The 22,580-nt window shown below is 36.3% G+C and overlaps 1 protein-coding gene across 1 annotated transcript; it reads left to right on the top strand.

The window, feature by feature from the left end:
- The first annotated feature begins 772 nt into the window (after positions 1-772).
- Positions 773-20,668, top strand: LOC141623926 (uncharacterized). Its single transcript, XM_074440084.1, has 18 exons — positions 773-1,134; positions 3,784-4,008; positions 5,667-5,762; positions 8,673-8,725; positions 9,233-9,329; positions 10,661-10,734; positions 12,663-12,777; positions 13,852-13,962; positions 15,472-15,548; positions 16,442-16,508; positions 16,720-16,785; positions 18,744-18,851; positions 18,934-19,064; positions 19,226-19,292; positions 19,510-19,577; positions 19,654-19,747; positions 19,884-19,954; positions 20,043-20,668. The coding sequence occupies exons 1-18, from the start codon at positions 985-987 to the stop codon at positions 20,398-20,400; spliced, it is 2,028 nt and encodes a 675-aa protein (XP_074296185.1). The 5' UTR covers positions 773-984; the 3' UTR covers positions 20,401-20,668.
- The last annotated feature ends 1,912 nt before the right edge of the window (positions 20,669-22,580 follow it).

Raw genomic sequence — 22,580 nt, 5'->3', positions numbered from 1 at the left:
GTAAAAGGGCGTGTACGATTGAGCAATTATGTTTTTAAATACTCCAATTTTCCCTATATTAGGGATCGGAGGAAGTGGCTGGTTTGTATTAGAGGTGATCATGGGCCGGGCCAATGCGGGCTTGGGCCGAGTCTTTCTAACAAAAGCGACCCATTTTTGTGGGCCGGGCCAAGTGCGTGGGCTTATTTAGCAAGCCCAAACCCGGCCCTTATGGGCTAATGCGGGCTTTTGGGCCTAAATGGACTTTTTCGGGCCCTATAATTTACGACTTACCCTAGGAAATAATTAGCGTAATACCTTCAGTTACAACTTTTAAATTATATATAGTGTATAAAATTGTACAAAATATGATGAAATGCATATGAATTACTCTCTAAAATAAAATAAGGACAAACATCGCCACTTTAGAATACTTAATCATGCATTCGTAGATATGATTTATGTTATGTATACCTTGTTTTATAAATCTAAAAAAATATACTTGAGTTTGTAAAGAGTTGGGTATAACTTTAACGCTACTTTAATAAGTTTTATTAGAAAAAATATTCATTATTAATAAATATGGGCCGGGCCAAAATTCGGGCCAAATGCTTGGCCCAAACCCGACCCCAAAATATTTTGGGCGTTTTTAGGCCGGCTCATGGGCTGTTTTGGGCCAAAACTAAAAGCCCAAGCCCTTCAAAAAAGCGGGCCGAACTGGGTAGGGCCAATGGGCTTGGGCCATTTGATCAGCTCTGGTTTGTATCTAATCGAAGTAATCCTGTTTTTATTTATGAAAGTTCATCTTGTAAAAATAAAATAAAATGTCAAACCATTATTCCTTCAATCCTTCCTATCAAAATCAATATTGCGTTAAATAACCCTCAGCCTGTCCGCCATTTCTTCTCATCCTGAAACAAACAATCAACCTCGCAATTAGTATCATCTCCTCCATCAAAACCTCCATTGACGGATCTTCTACAATAATAATAATAATAATTAAAAATGTCGTGGTTGCGTACGGCGGTAAACAAGGCTGTAGAAGTCGGTAACAAGAACAATATCACTCGTACCGTCAAAAATTACGCCGATTCTGTCGTTCTTCAAGCTGGTCAAGCCGTTGCCGAAGGCGCTAAACTTCTCCAAGATCGCATTGTTAGTCTTTCTCTTTGATTATTCATTTTAAAAATTGATTCGATTTTCATAAAATTTGTAGCTGTTTGAGTATACTTCATCAATTTATTCGTAATATTCTTGTTGTTATTGTTAATTTTTACGACTTAGCTCTTGCGATGAGTATTTAAGGTGCTAATAGTTCTAATTGTGGAGCATTTTTGTTTAGTGTTTTTCAATGAGTTTCTTGGTTTTTACCTTTTTCGGAGGGATGCCGATTTATGCCTATTTGCGGTATATTATTGGTGATTTGTAGTGTTAAATGCGAAAGCGGGGCGTTTTTCTTCCTGTTTGAGTAAATACGGAGTAGTCTTTTTTTTTTTTTTTTTTTTTTTTGCTTTAGATTGATTAGGAATAATGGTGGGGTAGCTCTTTAACTCACCATTTTTTGGTGTTGAGTATTTGTGGAGGAATAGTGTCGGCTTTTGGGTTGATATATTAGCAAATGCGTGTAGTTTGTGCATAGGTTAGCTGTGCTCCATAACGATGTCTAGGGTAGTTTGGCTAAGTGGCTTTTGTCTAAGGAAGATTTTGTTGTTCAGAAGATGAAAACATGTAATAGTGGCTCTTTTTCTGTGAATAAGAGAGCGCTAAGATGTATCTAGAGCGCTTCGTGTTTGCTTTTCCTGTCATCTTGTCTATGGCTACGTGGATAAGATTGGATTAGGCTTGCTAAACTCCCATATACACTCCTATTCTAGCTCATTTAACAGGGGGAATGGAATGGGCCACTCCCACCCAGGCTTACCGGATTCTCTCCGGTACCTTACGAATTGTGAATCATTTAGAGCAAATTCTATCCTCCTGAAATACATAAAAACACATCCTTTAAGAGCGAATCACGAATTTGTAAAGGCGTATTCATAGCGAATCCGGTAACCATGCTCCCACCCACTTTTCATAGCCCACTGCGAATGTATGCCATGATTTGCATTATAGATTTTAGATAAAAAAGACATACAAGCGTATAACATTGTACCCCACTTGGCAGAGATTGGATCAGATGTTTTCTACTTGCAATAGAGAATAATGCTTGCTGGATTATCTGTTGCTGATATTTTCCATTAGTAGCTCCGACAAAAGGTTTTCTCTTTGCATTGATGAAATATATGCTCTCTCATCTTCCAACTAAGGTTAGAAATCATTTTTTGAAGTGCTGCGCTGGAATATAAGGAATTTAATGCCTCATTTCCTGTCCACTGCTTTTTTTTTAATTGTGAAGCCATAGGCTGCAAGGTCTACTGGAAACAATTTCTGATTTTTTTGTTTCTTCCAAAATCAGTAAACCATCTGTATTCTTCTAAATTGTGGGACTGTCTGAGGCGCAGAGTTGATGTCTAGGATTAGCTTTGGATTTGAGTCGATGACTGAAAGGTTCATGGTTGATATACAGGCTTACTGAATCCGCTCCAACACCTACGAACCGCGAATCAATTCGGCCCAATTTGCTACGAATTCGCTAAAAACAAGTGAATCGAAATACTTTGTTAAAACTATGAAATGCGAAGAAAAGAGTGAAGTATATGCAAGATACTTACAATTATTTTAAAACCAAAGGACAATATTTTGACGTTTTCGTCCAAGAAATACTCATTTTGATAAGAAGTTAGTAGATTTTGCTTTATTTCATCTTGATTTTAAGCATGGTATTTTTTAGGTTTTGATGGTAGAAAGGATTCAAAGGAACATTGATAGAAGATGAGTTGAATGGGTTTGACGTTTGATAAAATGAAGATGAGTTGAATGATCATTTTGGGTTTTGATACTACTTTTGATTATTCATAGGAGCCGTTAGATTAAATCTATAAGTAAGGCTAATCAATATGGCTATAGAGATAAAGTGGTGTTCTTTCTGAAAAGAAACCAAATTTCAATATTGTTATCTGTGCCTTTTCTAGGAAATGAACATGGCTGTTGATATCTCCTATAGATGCGAAATGAGTGTGGCTATTGAATATTCTGTATCATTAATTAATTTTTTTTTCTAATTTTTTTTGTTATTTTACTCGTTTAGTACATTAAGCGAATCGATACATATTAACGAATTATGTTATTTATAATACGCTTAACGAATCGGATACGCTAAATATAGCGAATAGCGAATTCGGATTATGAATTCGTATAGAGTGTATTACGAATCAGGCAACCCTTGTTGATAATACTAAATTTCATTCTATATTTAGAATTTCTTTTGGCTCTTCCGTTATTTGTTAATTTGTATCTGAATAATTTAGTCATCACAGCAACATCTCAGTGCATTAAAAAGCTCCCATTTGTGGCTAGGTAGGAGAGTTGAATTTATGCAACCTTGCACCTATGATGAACCCACTGAAGGACCCATAATGGAAATTCCGCAACAAATTGCATTGACTCAATGAGTGCTAATTCACAAGACCAGAAGCATAGACACTTAGTGAGCCAGTTTGCTATGTTCCATCATATTCCAAACCCATAGACAATTCGCTTAGTAATGATAGTGTATTGGAATTTATAAAATCACTTTTCTGATAGTGATGGAAAGTTGAAAACCTTGTGTAGCGTCTTTCTTTTACATAATAGCTATTAATGTTCACAATATTATGTTGAAAGCTTCTTAGATTCTGAATTTAAAAAAGCGACGCATAATTGCAGGTCCCTCGGAACCATAAAAGCTTTAAGCATGCTGTTAAGAGATTGGAAGAAGCATCTGTTAGTTGCAGAGGGCCTGAAAGGGTTCAGCTTTTAAGAAGATGGTTCACTCTGCTTAAAGAAATTGAGAGAATTTCTGGAAACTCAAGTGAGGAACATGTAATGACTCTTGAGCAACATCTTGACTCTGATGAGGTCAAGGATAACACAAAGAAGCCATCTTTAGAAGTAATACTTCTCAGAACCTGTTTTTACTTTGAATACCATAATCTCTTGTTATATGTAAGGTTACTTTAGGTAAGTCCGGTGATGGTGCGGCATTTATATAAAACACAACAATAAGTGAAGAGTGCCACATCACTGCCCACATGTGATTTTGTGTTTCTTTTACACTGTCTAGTTTAGATTTCGAAGTAACCAGTTTTTCATGTGGTTTGCTGATTCATTCTCTTTCCCCATTTTTTGCCTAAGTGCTTTCATTTTGTATACGATTTAGTGATTCTTCTGTGTCAGTGAATGAGGCTCATTTGATTTTTTTAACCTTAATAAACAGCCAAATGGAGCCTATTCAATGAAATGGATGGATCATTAGGCTTGCCTTTCATGGCCTTTTAGGAAAGGGTGGGTGTTGAAAAAGGAAGTTGTGTCATACGAGAAGAATCGAACCTTGTAGATACTCCAGGGTCGTGCAACTCAGCGAACCTAGCTTGATAATGTTTCTATGACACTTGTTTATAAATCTAGCTGTTTGATGACAGAACAGTTAAGCACAAGTTTTTTATTCGTTAGTTTTGCATTTTTGGGGCTTTTTTCCTCCACTTCTAATGTTTTCACATGAACAAGCCAAACTAGCTTGTTTAAGGACACCATGAGACACATTGGACTGTGGTTTGACTTTTGTAGTAGAAAGTAATATTCCCCCAGTTCACTAGTAACATACACGGTTTAGCTCGGGAGTGTTGGCGGGGTTAATCTGGAATTAATCGTCTCAAATATCGCAATCTGGAAAAAAAAGGAAGAGATGATAAGTTGGTGTTGGGGGGCAGGGACTTTGAAGCAACGAGCACAATTGTACTTAATTGAACACTTTTCTTGTTCCTAACACTGTTGGGAGTATATTTTTGTTAAAACAGAAGAAACTCCTTGCTTGCCTTATTTCATGAAATAGCAAACTGCTTTCCTATTTTTCACTTTAGGGTTACTTGGAAACAACTTCATATGTTATTGCGATGGGAAGACGCGTATATCCAACCACCCTTACTCCTTGTACTCCACTTAGGGCGAGAGCCTCTTTGCAGCCTTGGTCTGATGATGATGAAAGCTATTCTAGAATAGTAGGACTATGTTTTGATCCTCACTGCAAAGGAACGTATTGGACCATGAATATTGGACCTTAGAAATTCTCGTCATCAAATAAGTAGGTTGTTGGATGCGAACTCTCGGTTATTGGGTGTGAACTCGTATGTCAGGGTGCTTCATTTGTAATTCAGTTCTTCTGCATCATTGTCATTTTACACCGCCCTGGTTATGCTGTGCAACTGTTCATGGCTCTGCACTAAGTATTTTTAGTTTCTTATGTGACTAAAGGGTTGGTTGTTGCAATGTGAAGTAGCAGTCTGTCCATGCAATTCACGAGTCGATGGTCCTATGGGTGACCGAAAATAACCCCTATATTATTTTCTAAACTTGGGTAAGGCTTCGTATATATAACTTCCCTCACCTTGCCATAGGCAGAGGTCTCTGAGAGTATGAGTCATTAGGGTAATATTGTTATTGTTGTATCATCTAATGTTTCTTAAATCATGTTTAGGATTTTATGTGTAGTAGTCCTTTTCCTTATCAGCTTTTAGTGTTTAATTACGTTCCTTATTTGTATCCTTGGGTAGGTACTGTTCTATGATTCAGATGACCAGAGTGAGCCGATGAATTTTCGGGATGTTTTTCTTCACAGTCAAGCTCTTGAGGGGATAACCTTGTCTATGGTATGTCTATAAAATTTTGTAGCATGAGCGCTTGATTATTATTCTTTTCTCTTTGTGATCATTAGAGACTTATAGGGCGTTTGTGTCACCTCTTAGACAACAATGATAAGTTCCTTGAGTGTGAAATTTTTATGTTTGTATTGTGAATATTTATTATGTTGCATTTGGTTCCTAGTATTATGGACTAAAAAGTTATTTGGGTTCTGGATCTTAACTGGTGTTTAAGCCTTCTAGTGATGTGTAGGCTTTGGTAACGGAGTTATCATTTACGGATTTTTCTTAAAAATGTGGTAAATACTTCTTTACTAACAAAGGCAGACAAGCAACACTTGACATACACTCCAGGTGTTGAGCCTGTGGGGTTACAATAACTAGTATTTGAGATCATTTTTGACGCTGTCAATTGACAAATATAGGGAGAGTTTGGTTGCAGGGTTGCCAAAGAGAAGATGAAGAGTCTGCCGTATGCTATATGTTTGTGTTTTTGTGAACATAAATGGAAGAACAATTGTTAGGGTATGTATTTGATCACATTAGTCCCGAGGCTTCTGTTTTTGAAACTAATATGGGACTTTGAGACATTGCAAGATGTAAGATAGATAGATGTAATTGTACCCGCTGTTTCCTTCTAATGGCCGAGTCCAAATATCCACAAGCCAAATGGGCAATAATAGATAAAGTAGACACTATGTTACTCAGCTTCTATTTTGTCTATGTGTAAGTGTTGGGAACTTTTGATACTCAGACACGATTCTTCATGTGAAGTGGAAAATTAGAAAAATTTAGTGCAATAGGTGGATCTAGCTCACGAACATATGCCCTTTGTCCGTTACATGTAGTCGAATATGGCCCTATGAATATTTAGGGAGGATCTAAGTTATTGCTTTAATTTGGTAGACATAATAGAGTAGGAGTCCTCCAAGATCAATGGCTAAACCAGCTTCAAAGGCATTGATCAGCAGTCTGAGGAGAAAACATGTAGAATCGCATCAAAAGAAGCGAGTTAAATTGGACTATTTCATAGTCTGAATGTTTTTATCGTTCTCTCAATCCAATTGATGGTTGTATATGTTACCTGGCTCAGCTACATGTATGTAGACAATATGACACTGATACTTTTTCTAGGTGCTAGACATGGCTATTTTTTTTATTAGCTATCATAACTTCAAAGTGTCAAATGTTTGTATCCATGTTCAAATGTTGAGTTTCCAATACAAGTGCTAGGAAAGATGAAGAGTACATGCAACGTAAATGCTCGTACATGTTTTGATCATCACATATAGGTCATCTAGTTTGCTTGTAGATGGTTCACATCACTTGATGGGCAGGCTCTGGCCAGTTAACGTGCTAAATAATTCTTTTGAAAGGCTTGCAATATCAGTATAGATATCTACATATTTTTGTAAGTGGACAATAAAAGAGGGCGTTTGGTTGGAAGAGGGGAAAGGGAATGGAATCAACAAAGGGTTACAAGGGGAAAGGATGGGTTCACCCTTCAGACTCTGATGTGCTTGGTTGTGAATAGTTAACAGAATGAAAATAGATTACCTAAATCTAAACACCACCCCAAACCACCACCACGACCTCGGAACCACCACCAGTGCAATGCATGGCACGACCCACTTGTCGGTGCTCTCCCTCCGGTATGCTCGCCGGCGACCCAGCCTTGTCAGAATCGCTGCCATCACCCTCAAACACCCAAATTCACCACACCTCTCTGGAGTTTCACTTTTTTTACTTTCTAAATTTAGAAGGGGACAAACCCAGAGGGAAAAGAGGACAATATAAGGGGGCGTTTGGTTGGAAGAGGGGAAAGGGAATGGAATTAACAAAGGGTTACAAGGGGAAAGGAATGGATTTACCCTTCATACTCTAAATGTGCTTGGTTGTGAATAGTTAATAGAATGAAAATAAATTACCTAGATCTAAACACCACCCCAAACCACCATCACGACCTCGGAACCACCACCAGTACGACCCACTTGTCGGCGCTCTCCCTCCGGTATGCTCGACAGCGACTCAGCCTCGTCAGGATCGTTGCCACCACCCTCAAACAGGTGTTTATGGGGGTGGGGGAGGGGATTTCGGGACTTAGGGAGGTGTGGTGAATGTGGGTGTTTGAGGGTGATGGCAGCGATTTCGAAAAAGAACCGACGACGGTGGAGGAGTGAAAGCCGGAGAAGATATCCGGCGTATGTATAGAGGGTGGTCACTGGTGCCGGTTGTGTTGGTGTTGGTGTTGGTGTGTGTGGTGAGGGGTGGTTGTTGAAGGTAGGTGAAGGTAATGGGGAAAGGGTATGGGAAACCCTTGGAGGGTTGGGGAAATGGATTTGGGGTAATGGAAGGTAACCCATTACTCAAAGTGTAATGGAATGAAAATAGAGGGCAAACAAACATCAACAAAGGGAATCACACCCTTTCCCTTTCTTGATTATCCCCAACCATCCACCTCCTAAATGGGATGGAGGGAGTATAACAGATAAGAATGGGAGGATAGATCCTATAATATTCTATTATTCTCCGCCTGGGAAGGAGGGATGACTTCTTTTAACCCTCGAACTTATTTAAACACGAGAATTTTGATAATTCATTGATGTGAAGTTATAATTCAATGGATTGCCAGAATGCTCTTTTTATTTGCTACTCGCTAGAGTTTCGTCAAGGTAGTGAACTTCATCCGTAAAAAGCTCAAACATGATAATTAGGTCAAAGTTGCATAATTAGTTCAGACATTAGATGTAGTTATTACCATTTTTTCTATTAATATTTCATCAGATATGAGACATTACGATAGTTTGTAAATTTTTTTATAGTAAAGTGTTTGCTACTACTCTGTTTTAACTCTCATACATGGAGCTAGTTTCTGACAAAAGTAATTAACAAAGAGAATAATTTTTCTCTATTATCCAGATTCTTGAGGCGCCAAGTGAGGAAGAGGTCTCTCTACTATTTGAGATGTTTGGGTGAGTATTTTTTTGTAGCAACAGTTTTAACCTACTAATTTCTTGTGAAGAAAACATAACCTTTTGATTGTGATAATGATTTGAAATACTGTACTTCTTTTCCCTATTAAGCAATCTGTTTTTTGAAGTTAAGGTAGACCAAACTCATATTTCATGTCTCTTTTACTATTTCTTGTTGGAAATTTGAATTTGGTAGAAGTCATTAGGGTGGTAGGTTATTCATTTGATTTGTCTCATAGTAATGCAGTCTCTAGGTACTAAAGTACCAAACATAGTTTTTCATCCTTATTTCTAATTTGTGTTAACAGTGGGAACATGGGGTGAGTTACTCATCTCTGTACATGGGGTGTGAGTTACTCATCTCTGTATTCCGCACCCTCATATTAAAACTCATTGATAATCTCCCTTTAAATAGATCAGACCCTGAAAGTTTTGTTATGATAAAAGTCACAAAATACTCTGGTGTTTTACACAAGAAGGTTGAGTAACGCAGATATTTTCACGCAGGCTTTGTCTGACTGGTGGAAAGGAAGTCCATCATGCTCTAGTAAGTAGTATTCAGGATTTAGCGCAAGTTTTCTCGAGCTATGAAGATGAAGTGCTGGTAAAGTGCAACGACTTTTTTTTTTTAATTTTTATTACTATCTCTGCAGTAGTTTCCCCTATTTCTTTTGTGTCTTTCTTGCATATCCATCCGTTATTACTGGAGCAAAACTTTCAATATTTTGGATATATGAACTATGTCAAAACGGCTCTTAAATCTGGATGCACATGTTTTCATTCAAGTAAATGAAAGTTGTTCATTTTCAGTTAAGGGTTGATAGGAAACATCCTTTATTGTCGTAGGGATAGACTGTGTATTTGCGTGTTATGCTACTTCAACCCTTCACTTTTAGCCATCTTGGGCCTACTCATGTCAGACACAATACTCAAAAGATATGGTATGAAATCCATACCCCACTCTTACCAACCTGGACACTTCTCTTAGAAGAGCAAAAAAACGAGATCCACATGTATAAAAACGTGAGTTACATTGAGTCCAATACTTGAAATAGTTTTTTTTGACAGATTTAATGTTTTTTTATTTAATTTAAAAATATTAAATTATTTATTTTTCTCTCCTTTATTACACTTTTTCACCAACCACTTTCTTATAGATTTTACCTGGTTCATTCCGGAGCCTTAACTCTATTTCGGTTTTTAAAAATCGTTTTAATCGTTACTCTCGATTTAAATTTTAAGTTTTTATAAAAGAAAGACGGAATTCGATTTTAAAACCCCTAAGTTTACCTTGACTTTCCATTACATTTTCGTTCTTCCTTTTTGTTTTTCATCTTCCCTTTTTTTTATTCGCATTTTGAGGCGTGCGTTCACCCATGGACGGTTCGAAAGGATGATTCATGTCAGCCGACCCCAAATCATTTTGGGATTAAGGCTCTGATGTTGTTGTACATTGAGTCCAATACTTGAATATTTGTACTCGAATTAGACACCGACCTGAGTTTGACAGTTTGTGCAACTCTCCTTACTGTGTTACGTTGAGTCCAATACTTGAATATATGTACTCGGATTAGACACCGACCTGAGTTTGACAGTTTGTGCAACTCTCCTTACTGTGCTTTGAGTGGGAACTTCTTTGGAGGAACTGGTGACGATGATGATGATGTTTGTTTTTGACATATGTTATCTCCTAATTTTCTGCAAGCTCAGTGTTCTCGATGACTATACATTTGATGATGTTATTCTTATTAGAGGATTTGTTCCTTTTGGTAAATTTGTTGCCTTGTCACATATGGCCTTGGTAGCCGTTGATAATGGCTCACCTGGTTTTGTCATCCTGATATTCTGCGTATGCTTTTGTCCATGCCAGTTGCTAGAAGTTCTTTCTGAATTTGCATTTAAATGAAAAATCTCTCTTTATTTCCTACTTTGCAGGTAAAACGGGAAGAACTGCTCCAGTTTGCTCAAGGTGCTATCTCAGGATTGAAAATAAGTGCCGAATTGTTGAGGTTGTGCAATTCATGGTTCATTTATTGTTTAATTCCGTGATTGTTAAGGTTGTGTGTGTGTGTTTTCATTTTTTTACGTGTGCGTGTGGGAGATTGGGGGGGGGGGGGGGGGCAGGAGGGGGATGTGGGAGGGGTTGGTTTGCAGGGTTAGTAATCAAACTTGGGTGGTCTTTGTTGGGGAACTCTCTTCCTGATATGGGTCTTTGATTCATTTCTTGAATGAATTAAATCCCCTTACCCGCTCATTGGGACAAAAACTCCAACAAAACTGCTGTACGCTACATGACATCCTTCTATGTACTGCACCTTATTTAGTGATATGAAATGATAATTATGTTGTAACATACAATGGTCTTATACAAGGCCCACTTGTTGGGATGGAACATTTTGGAATCATATACTCCTCACATATATTAGAGAAATGGGGCAAACATTGTTATTCGAAGGGAGTATTTTATTTAAGAAAATTCATAAAATAAATTTTTTTTATGAATAATACTTGTTGACTTAACAAAATCCTAGAGATAGGAATACTTTGAACTTAACAAATTCATATTTGAAACCAAGTATTTGGGAGCCAAAGGCCCGTTTATTCACGTTGATGTCTTGTTTGAGATAGGAATACTTTGAACATTATTTGTAGCCTTGTAGGCTGTACATATCGTAATATTTTTCCGAAAAATATTTAAAGTTTGTCTTAGCAGAGTTTTGTACTCCCTCCAATTCTTAGAAATTGCCCCATATTCGACTTTCGGCATATTCACTAGAATTGCCCCATTTCCTTTTTGAGCATATTTTTGTTAGTAAAATCCCTCAACTTTATTGGCAAGCCCCACCACCCCACTCACAACCTTAATCTTGGTGTATAAAGCAAATGGGGCATTTCCAAAGAATGGGAGGGAGTAGAAGCTTGACAACATAAGGATCATTGTAGATTTCTCATGATTACTTTAGTATACTATCAGCTAAGTATTGTGAGGTTGCTCCATAATTTGTACTGTTAGTAGCGTATGCATAAGATTTTTTGTCATAGTGTTCCTTTCTGCTCTAATTAGTGTTGGGCAGTAAAACAGTGTGATGTACACAAGATGAATTTGGCCGAGATGCCTATGTTACGACGGATGTGGTCACAGAAAGGATTGATTAAGAATGGTGTGGTTAGGGAGAAAGTAGGAGTTGTACCAATCGAAGATATGGCAGGAATTGGTTAAGGTAGTTTGGGCATAAATTTATGAAAGGAAAGTGCATTTTGCGATCAGGGAGAAAGTAGGAATTGCACCTGTTCCTCTATGGTCTAAAAAAATGCGCTACGGAGTATTTATCATGTCTTTTCCCATTATTTCACGTGTTCTTAACAATAAGGTTTACTATATTTCATGTTAGCATGCCTCGGATCAGTTAGGAATAAGGATTGTTTTTGTAGTTGTATACTTGTATTATGTACATATTCTCCATGGGGTATTTAATAAGATAATCCTGATATAGTATGCAATTTTTTTCTTGTCTGATCTGGTTTGTTGATATGCGTATATCGTGAAACGGTTGGTTTAAAGTTTTAAAATTTTAGACGAATTATGCCCTAAACTTCAACATCCTCATGATAAAAGCCATCTTTTGAGATGTAAATAAACATGATTTTCATTGATAAAGCTTCTGAGTATGCTTGATGTTATATTTGTAAATAATTTTTATACATTATTACTTCTTTTTGATGAGGTCTTTTTAGGCACTGGCCAGTGGCCACACACAAAATATGGTTTAAGACTTTCTCTTGGGGCGAGGGGAGATTTGTTTTTGTGTTGACTAGTTTTTTCATAGTGCATTCACGGAGGTACATTGGCTTATGATTGCATCTTTTAAAGGGACACTAGTTCATAATTATTTGGTAGCACGTGTTTTAAATTCATTTTTTGCATTGATGAATGCAGAGTTGATAATAAAGCTTCAAGTCTTAAAAAGAAACTTGATGAGATAAGAATTTCGCTGGGGCACTCGGGTGATGGTTCTGAGAAGTCAGAAATATACAAAAATGAGACCATAGAGGTATGGCTTCTCACTTGCCAGTACATTCTTGAACTTTGTGTCAATGATGCAGTGCTTTATGTTCACATTGGTAACTTCTAAGAGACAACATATCTTTAGAGGCTTAGACTAATCCGAAACAAACATGTTTATTTGTGGAGTTCTTAGCACATGGAGCAAGAAGCTACAAAAGAAAAGTTACATTTTGCTGGTACAGAAACAATGAGTATTACTATCAAATTATCAATCCAGCATATGTGAGCTGTAGAAATCTCAATCACTCTTCTTAATAATGAGTATTACTATATTTGTGGTATCCGTTCAATACATTTACTAATCAGTTACCAATAAAATTTAGTAGAGTAGATTTATGCTATCACCACCTCATGGAAATAATGAGTTGAGGTTGAAGATAAAACTGAAGCAAAATGTAATGGGCTTTTAGCCTAACTACTTGGTCGCAATTACAAATTCTAAGGTTAAGTAGGTGTATGTATCCCTTTTTAGTTACACAGCTTCTCATATTGGAAGCATACTTTGCTTTTGTTACGGACTTCTGATGCTGCCATTCTTGAATTTGAAAAATAGAAGGTTATTTATTTCCTGTGAAACACATTGGTCAAAATACATCAGAAAATTAATAATACATTATTACCGCAATGCCTCAAGGGCTCCCGCAAATAGCAAGGTAAGTGCGAGGGGGTGGTTGGAACTCGGATGTATGCAGTCTTATCCTCGTGGCCTCGTGCTAGCTGCGCGACGAGGATGTTTCCGAATGACCTAAGATGAAAATTGCATGAAGAACAGCATCGAATGACTGATACTTCACAATGAAAAGAAGCGCAGCCAGTTTAGTTAGCCATTTTCTTTATTCCATCGTAATCTTGAACAAAAAAATAACTAGTACTTTCAGAACTGGTAGATGGAATGTCATATAGCTTTGTTCCAAAATTTTGCATAAAATTACATACTTTGCACAGGTTTGCTGGTCACTGGTGTCTATTGATGCTTTTAGTACTTCCTGTTTTCTTGTTTAGTTTTTGGGATAGTTCAACTTATAGTTGATCACAGTTTTACATGTAATTATTAATATAGGGCTTAAAGCAAGCACTTGCAGAAATTCGTATCTGTTCTACACTAGAAGGGTTGCTACTGAAGAAACAGTCACTATACAGTGGGGACACCCCTGACGTTCATGCTCAAAAGGTATGCAGTTATATTTATCATTTATAGCCTTGCTTGTTTGAGTTGCAGGTTCTCTGGATCCAGTATAAAAGATGATGATATTTTTTTTTTGTTTTTCTTCTTTTTTCAGTTATTATGCTATATAGATCTAAATGATTTGACGTTGAAGTTCCAAATGTATCTTTGTTTCTCGTATCAAGTTTGTCTTTCTGTTATCTCATTTCAAATTTATATTAATCTAAACATTCCTGAGACTCTAAGAGTGATTTCTCTACGTCAGTTAGGTGGTTAGCCATGATTAATAGTGATCAGTAAAGCAACTGAAGTATTAAAAATGCAGTAGTATGATTTGGTGTAATATACACAATACTAGCAATTTTTCTAAGAATAGAAACAACAAATTTTCCTTAATATGGACTTATGATAGGGCAAGGGTGTGACATAATGCATCTGAGTAAATGATAAGAGTTTTATAATTCATTTATGATTTAATCTTTTCTTTGAATTTTTTACTATTATATTGTTGAGCTTTCAACCTTTTTTTGTCCTTCTCATCTGAATCTCTTTTTTTAAGAGGAGGATTCATGTTGGCCGACCTCAAATTACCTTTTTATTTTTTATTTATTTAATATGACCCGTATTTTCATCTCTATTTTTTTTTGTGTTTCTGTTTTTATAATGCTTGTTTTGATGCCTCTGAGTAATTGTTACAAACTGTTAGTGTTACACGGTGACCCAACCACAAATTGGACTAAGATACTTTTTTTTTTTGGTTCTTTTTGTACTTGAATTAGCCCAGGGTATTTTTGACGTGAGTCACATGTTAACACGACACTCATTTCGACACAACCCGTCAATACCTCAGTTTAGGCCTAAATATAAAATTTCTTTACAAAATAACCGTGTTTGATAATCCAACATGCATCCACGTTTGATACTTGCAGACGAGTCCAAGTAACAGTGTGGTACTATGCAAGGGGTTTAGTCTTTCTTTTTACTCCCTATGTTTCTTTGATATCTTCCCATTTTCATTTTTGCTATGTTTCTTACGTATTGTCCATTTCCTTTTTAGGAAAGTGCTTCAGTTTAAATTACCAAACTAGTCATCCACACTCAAGTAGGTTTAGGGGACAGAAAAATAATGACTAAAGAGGGTATTATTGTATCACAACACTTTTTTTGTCCCTTTTACTAGATCCCGTGCCACTTCTTCATTGGTAAATATCAAAGAAATAGACAGAGTATATGTTTTTTTTTTCCTCGTAATTCTTTGGAACATTCAAACTCATCCTATTGAAGAGGATTATGAAAAGCTTATATCAATTGTTGTCCTCGGCAACCTTCCGGAGTTCCTGTCTCTGAATGACTATTTTGTTGGTGGTTAGACTCAAGATTGATGTAAATGGTAAACTTCAATGTTTATAGCTCCTAATCAGGAAAAAAAATATCCAGTTTCCTCCTTTTCTTCCCCTTTGTTTTGTTTGTTTGTTTGTTTGTTTGTAATGTGTTCTGTTTCATGCCAATGCCCAGATTGATAAATTGAAAGTGTTGTCCGAGTCACTTGCCAACTCTGCTGCAAAATCAGAGAAGCGAATATCAGATACCAGGTGAGATATATTCTTATGTGTTACTTGTACGCTTTTTTCGTTGGTAGCCTTTTCTGGTAATTTGAGATTATGGAACATCTCCCGTTTTCACTTGAGAATCAGGAGGCAGAGAAGTGGCTTCTCTCCTGATTGTTACAGCTTGCTAAATATGGAGGATTTCGGGTGGATGGAAAAGAAGTGGAAGGAATTCAGTCACTTCACCGGGTTTGTTTAATTTACAAGTGATCTGGAGGGAAAGGGAAGGAATTGAAGAGCTTTTTTCTTAACAGAAATCTTATCTTATTGGCCTCCAAATAGGGTAGAATGGTTTCAACACGAATATTCTTTCCATGTTATTTCATCTCCTCTTTAATACCCATTCAAATCCAACAACATGACTATTACTTTCCTTCGCTTATTCTTTCAATTTTTTCAATTATTAGGCACGACAACTTGATTCGATTCTCATTCATTGCAAGGATTCCCATTACTTCATCCTTGTCCTGCAAAAACCTCCTGTCCGTTTGAAAATATTTGGAAGTTATTGTGTGTGGTATCATTTTTTGTATTTGCTGTTCTACCGCTACATTTGTTTGGTTGAGCTGTGTTGGATTTCAGATGGTATGACATCTATGAGGTTTCAGCAAACACACGACCATTGAGGGGTTTATTTCAAGTATTGATATTTAGGAATAACTTGGTATTGGCTATTCCACAATAAATATGCAGTGGAGACTGTAGCTTTTGCAGTTTCCTGTATACATTTTTGCTTCTATCACGTGATTGTTTCACACTGTGACTCCTGTGAAGATAAGGAGTTGGTGAACTTCACCTCTTTTCATTTAAATAATGTAATGTGTACTATATGTGTTCTAATTCATAGTTGGTTGAATTGTATTGTTTCATGATGACAGAACTCAACGTGAGGAGGCTCTGAAATTCCGCGTGTCTAAAGAGAGCGAAGTTGGTGAAATGGAGAAGGTAATCCTTATAGTTTCAACAACTAATTTCTTGTTAAGGGCTCGTAATTTTATCTTCTTTGGTCCTGTACAATTTCTTCCAGACTGGCTAATTTTATATTAGATTAGGACAAAGAATTTGTGCTATCATTGCCATTCGTAGAAATTTTTTTGAGCTGGCTTAGAGATAATTATGTTTTAGCAAAATATCTAATGCTAGTTAATCTCACCAGGAAATAGGAGCCGAAGTAGCTGCACTTGAGAAGCAAAGGGATGAGCTAGAAGCACAACTGAAAAAGGTTTACATTGTTTTATTTGTGTGCCTATTTCTCTTTTATCCTTACGTAATGGGCTTTCCAGTTTTGCTTCTATTTCTGAAGTACTTTTAAATTCCTGTGATTACTGGTGTCTGAATGGACCACTGGACAAACATGAAAGTCTTCAGTCTCTAATTCGTCTGGAAAATTGGTGCTTTTGGCACTCTGTCGTTGGGTTACCGGATTCGCTCAACCCCTTTACGAACATGAATTGATTTGAGTGTATCTTCTTAATATATGTACAAATTAATAGAGTGTTACCGAATCAGATGTTACATACTCGTATAATATTAGACAACAATGCTCTACCGCTAATCTAGTTCTTGTGCTCCTTTATCTCTCCAATGGTTTTTCTTGTGCTATGTTTCATAGAATTATTTTTGAATGATCCATTTTATTCAGCAACTTGTTATAATCTAGCATTACTATTTTATACTTCCTATTTCGAGTATCAAGCTTCTATCCAAGAGCTTCAACTGTCAAACAATATTATTCATGGGTCCTACAACTCATATTCGTTGTCAGTGATTAACTTCAGTAGAATATACAAGTCTGAAACTTCTATACAACAACAACAACAACATTACCCCAGTGCCTCAATGGCTCCTGCAAATTACGGGGTAAGGGGGGGGGGGGGTCGGATGTACGCAGCCTTACCCTTATGTTAGCAACACAAAGAGGCTGTTTCCGAATGACCCAAGATGAAAATTGCGTCGAGAACTACATTGAAGGACCGCTACTTCACAAAAGAAAGAAGCGCAGCCACTTTAGTGAGCCATTTTGATTTATTAGCACAAGCAGGGAGGTTTACCAAACTGTTTCATAAAACAATTTAAGAAGTATCCACTTTAGTCAGAAACTTATTGTAATCTAGCATTACTATGTTGTATTTCCTATTTTGAGTATCAAGCTCTTAACCAAGAGCTTTATTTGTCAAAAAAATTAGCACTGCGGGGAGGTGTTTGTAGTATTTGGTCAGCTATCTACATTTCTAAATCTCTAATAGCACATCAGAAACTCTAAATCCGAATGTCAAGGGTTTACACTTACCTAAGGTTTCAGTTATCAGGAAACCTAGTTCATTGGATAATGTTCATAGATTTTGGGGTGCAGGGTTAGAGAGGGTTGGCAGTTGGCACCTTTGTGGCCGTTGTCGTTTAGATGAGGCTACTTTAGTGAGCCATGATTGTGGTAGGATGACACATGCAGATTGTTCAATTACTATCACTTACAATTCTCTAAATGAAAGTAATGGTTCTTATTTGTTCCCATCTGTTAGTATATTTCTAATTATCCATTATTTTGATTTGTGGAATATATATAGTGTCCCTACCTTTTTTTTATCCGCTCTTTTTATACAAGTGGGTAGATTTTCAATGATGCCTCGTAAACACCTGGGTTTGCTGCTTGATCCTTTGCGATTCGCCTTGGCTTCAACACCCAGTTTACCTTACTGTACTCCTCACGTTCTTTAAGCTGAAGTAACCTTATTTTTCATGGCTGTGATGTAAGAACCCATTGATGTAAGAACCCATTGGTTATTTTACTTAATCAGCCTGTTCTTAGGGATTAGTATATACCAGAGTTTCCTACCCCGGTATGCGTAAATGAACATCCCATACGCGATAAACTCTATAATGTCTGATGCATATATTTTAGGCAACCACCATGATACATGTACTGGCAAACAGATTTTTGATTTGTCCGAGTGAGTAGGCAGCGCCTACCAAACAAAACTCTCTTGAAGAGGCACACGAGGGAGGGGATTCTTGTAACCCAGATAGGCCAGATTTACATTATCTTCCTCTCTTGGTTTTCTCTCTCATTAGTGCATTTTTCCTTTTATCTTTCTGTATTTCTATCTTGTTTACATGTCATTTACTTCGATAGACCTTGTATTTAATGATCGCTGAGTGTCAAATGCGGAAAACATTATGCAGGTGAACATTTCATTGACTGCTTCCCGTAAACGTCTACAAATTGCAAGGGAGGAGAAAGACCAATTTGACGAGGCTAACAATCAGATTCTGGAACACCTGAAAACAAAGGTTTTCGTTCTTCTTCCGGGCATATTTGACATTGTCGGATTGTCCTTGAGGCTTATTTAAATACTCACTATGGTATGTATAGGAAGAAGAGCTGTCAAGATCAATTGATTCATGTAAAGCAGAAGCCGATGTGCTAAAGACGTGGATCAATTTCCTTGAAGATACTTGGGCAATACAATGCACATATATGGAGTCTAAGGAAAAGCAGGCGAAGTATGTGTGTCTTATCTAACCCACATTTTCAATCTATTACTCTCTCTCACCCTCCTCGGTGTGGAGGTGACTTTTCCTTCTTCTCTTCTGCTGGGGAGGGCGTGAATTGTTAGGGGTGATGTCCCCACTTCCCATGCCTAATTTTTGTTTTCATTTTCAAGGGATGAATTGGAGGTACATGAGGACTTCTTTGTAAACTTGGCTATTGAACTTCTCTCTGGATACAAGGTAATTTCAGGTTTATAATATCCCCGTCTGGAATTTGTCTGTTAAAATGTATTTCTGGGTTACAGTCAAACTTTGGCTATTGAACTTCTATCCGGATACCAATCGTCCATAGGACCTCCGTCTTAACCGCTAGGCAAACTGGCAAAGACCTTTCTGGTCTTGTATGCTTATTTGTTTATTAACGACGTGTTTTCCATTATTTTTTTCATTTTTCCAGAAAGAGCTAGAGCCTTGCATTGGACGTATTGAGAAATATGTGAAGAATCTCAAGGCTTTAAGCGGAGGGTAATTCATTAGTTAACTCTGTTGCCATTCTTGAAAAACTTGGTTTTCCATTTATCTGATTTGTTACCTAATTCAGAGACGGATCAGAGGTTGGATCACGTGGAGACAACGAAGAATTATCAAACCCTAGAAGAAATTTGGAGGAGGAATACCTGGATTACGAGGCAAAGGTCAGTGAGTATTTTTTAATGCAAACTTCGGATTGCACTTGTATTGTATTTTTAGCATGAAGCTTTGGAATGCTAGCAATATATGATCGAAAAACAAACAAAAGTAATATTTTTATTTTAAATAATTTTCTTCCAGATTGTGACCACTTTCAGTGTGGTAGACAATATAAAAGAGCACCTGTACTCTAAACAAGGAAAATTTTCCAGGTTAATTTTCTTGTAGACATTATGCACCCATACATTCGTTTCTAGGAACCTTAGGCTTTCTATATACAAATTACTTTTGTTCATCCAGGAAAGATGATTCAAAGGCGAGGGAGCTTATTGATGATATTGAAAAATTGAGAGTTGAATTTGACACAATTGAAAGACCAACTCTGGAGATGGAATTCCCAAGTAAAGAGCCTGAAACTCAAGCGAGCGAGAACCCACAAGAAATAATTTCTCCATCTCCTGTGAAGTCTATTCAAAGTTCAAAACCCAATGAAGAACCCATTGAGTCGTCCAGTGCAAAACAAGAGCAGGTGTTGGACCATGAGGCAGAATTGGCAAAGCTGGAGTCAGAATTCGGGAATTTGGGCCACAATTACACAGCAGAAGAGATTGGTGGCTGGGAATTCGATGAGCTTGAAAAAGAACTGGCAGAGAAGTGAGTATTTGTTTGTGAAATTAGTGCTATATGTTTGGTGTTGACCCATCTGCTGTAAAACCACCATTTGCTAGTTTTAGTGGCGATGGTATCTTTGTACGGCGTTCATTTTCGATCTAGGGGAAATACTGTGTGGCATGTACTTGTAAACCAGTTGTTCTGCTGTAAATGTATGTGAATCACCGGGTATTTGATATTGTCACCAGTATTGTACCATTGAAGGGAAGATCCTTGTACCAACTATTTGAGTTAAAGTTCTTTTACAAATTGCATATATGGTTTACTGTATGATTTCTGTTTTCTGTAACTCCCCGAGTCCCTTTTGGCTGTGAACTATAATAGCGAGAGTCGATTTGTTTACATCCTGAATTTAAGAGGTGAAATTTAGGATTTTTGGAACTATATTGGCGTTTTGGCCATTTAAGGTAAAACCGTATTCAAAGGAGACGTGCATAGTTGCATACAATCTACTGATACGGTTTAAAAAGGAAGAACTGCATACAAACGCTCCTTAAGATTTAAGTGAGATACAAGTTTGTCAATCCCTCGCATAAAATTGCTCATTCTAGATTGGAGGCGGCACGATCTAATCAAACTCCCAGAGTCGAGTAAATTAGATTGACGCTGTTTGGTAAACGGCATATTGGCCAATTTTTAGCATATTTAAGGGTTTTAGCATGTTTGACCAATCAATATGTTAATTTTAGTGTTTTGTAAACAACATATTGAAACAGCATATTTGGGGTCAATATGTCGTTTTACAATATGCTGCTTACCCCAACATATTGGTTAGCATATTGTAAAATAGAAATTTTTCTCCATTTTACAAAGAAAACTAATTACTAAACAATCAAGTTAATTCTGTTAATTATAATATAATACGCTAGTCAAACCTTCTGATAAAATCTGCCATTTATAATCTGCTTTTGCAATCTGCTGAAATTAATCCGTTGTTTACCAAACAGGGCCATAATCTGTTTCAAAAGAGTATATATTTGTAAGCCTTTAAGGTATGACAATCTCTTATCTACTAAAAGAATAGGTAATTTCTATCATTTTCCCTCCAAAATGCATATTCTCAAAAAAGAAAACTAGATAATTATGTTCATTCACTAAATAAGGAAACTAATTACAATTTAATTCATCTATTATATTTCTATTAAAATTAATCTTTTCATCAAATCAGTGGTGGAGCGAGGGGGGCTAGCAAGGGCGGTCGCCCCCGCTGACGTTTGAAAATTTCGAAATTTTTAATTAAAATTTTCAAAAAAATTCGAGGTCCCCTTATAATATTAGCCTTTCGCCCCCGCTGACTTAAAATCCTGGCTCCACCACTTCATCAAATTCTATTATTTTCACTACTCTAAACTATAATATTTTAATTATAATAAAATAAAATTGATATAAAACTATAAACTGCTAAATATTTTATTGATCCTATTATTAGATGATAAGTTGACCCATATTCTATATAAAACCAAAACTAGAAATCGTTGTTAATACTTTTGTGGCAAAACAAAAAAATTGAAAAAAAAATATAAATTGAAACGCATTAATTTTATGCTATAAAAATATTTTCATTAAAATATATTTCAACTCATTACTCAATTTTCTTAACTAATTTTCAGTTTTAGCTATTATTTATCAAAGCAAAATACAAGAGAAATATAAACAATTATAAGATATCAATCTTATATAAGTAATTTTATAAAAAAAATATTAAACTTTCAGTACCGTGCATATAATGCACGGGGTCTAAAGTAGTATCTACTAAAAGAATAAAAATTCTCACATTTTTTTCTCCAAAAAAGCATCTTTTTAAATAAGAAATGTAATTACAATTATGTGCATACACTAAAAAAGGCAACTAATAATTACATTTTTATTTCATTAAATAATTATCTTTTAATTAAAATTAATCTTTCCATCAATTTATTACTTTAAACTCTAATCTCTTGACTAAAATATAAATAAAATTTATATAAAACTATGAATTGCTAAGTCTTCTATTGATACTCTTATTTGAAAATAACTTGACACATACTACCTATAAAACAAAATTCTAAATCGCTATTATTACTTTCGTGACTAAAAATAATTTGAGAGAATTTAAAAATTGAAATAATTAGATTTGTGGATAAAAAAATATTTTGTTTAACATACATTTCACTATTTCAGCACATC

The sequence above is a fragment of the Silene latifolia genome, chromosome X (assembly GCF_048544455.1).
Source record: "Silene latifolia isolate original U9 population chromosome X, ASM4854445v1, whole genome shotgun sequence".
Taxonomy (NCBI): domain Eukaryota; kingdom Viridiplantae; phylum Streptophyta; class Magnoliopsida; order Caryophyllales; family Caryophyllaceae; genus Silene; species Silene latifolia.
The sequence above is the reverse complement of the archived record's forward strand: the minus strand, read 5'-3'. Positions and strand labels throughout refer to the sequence as shown.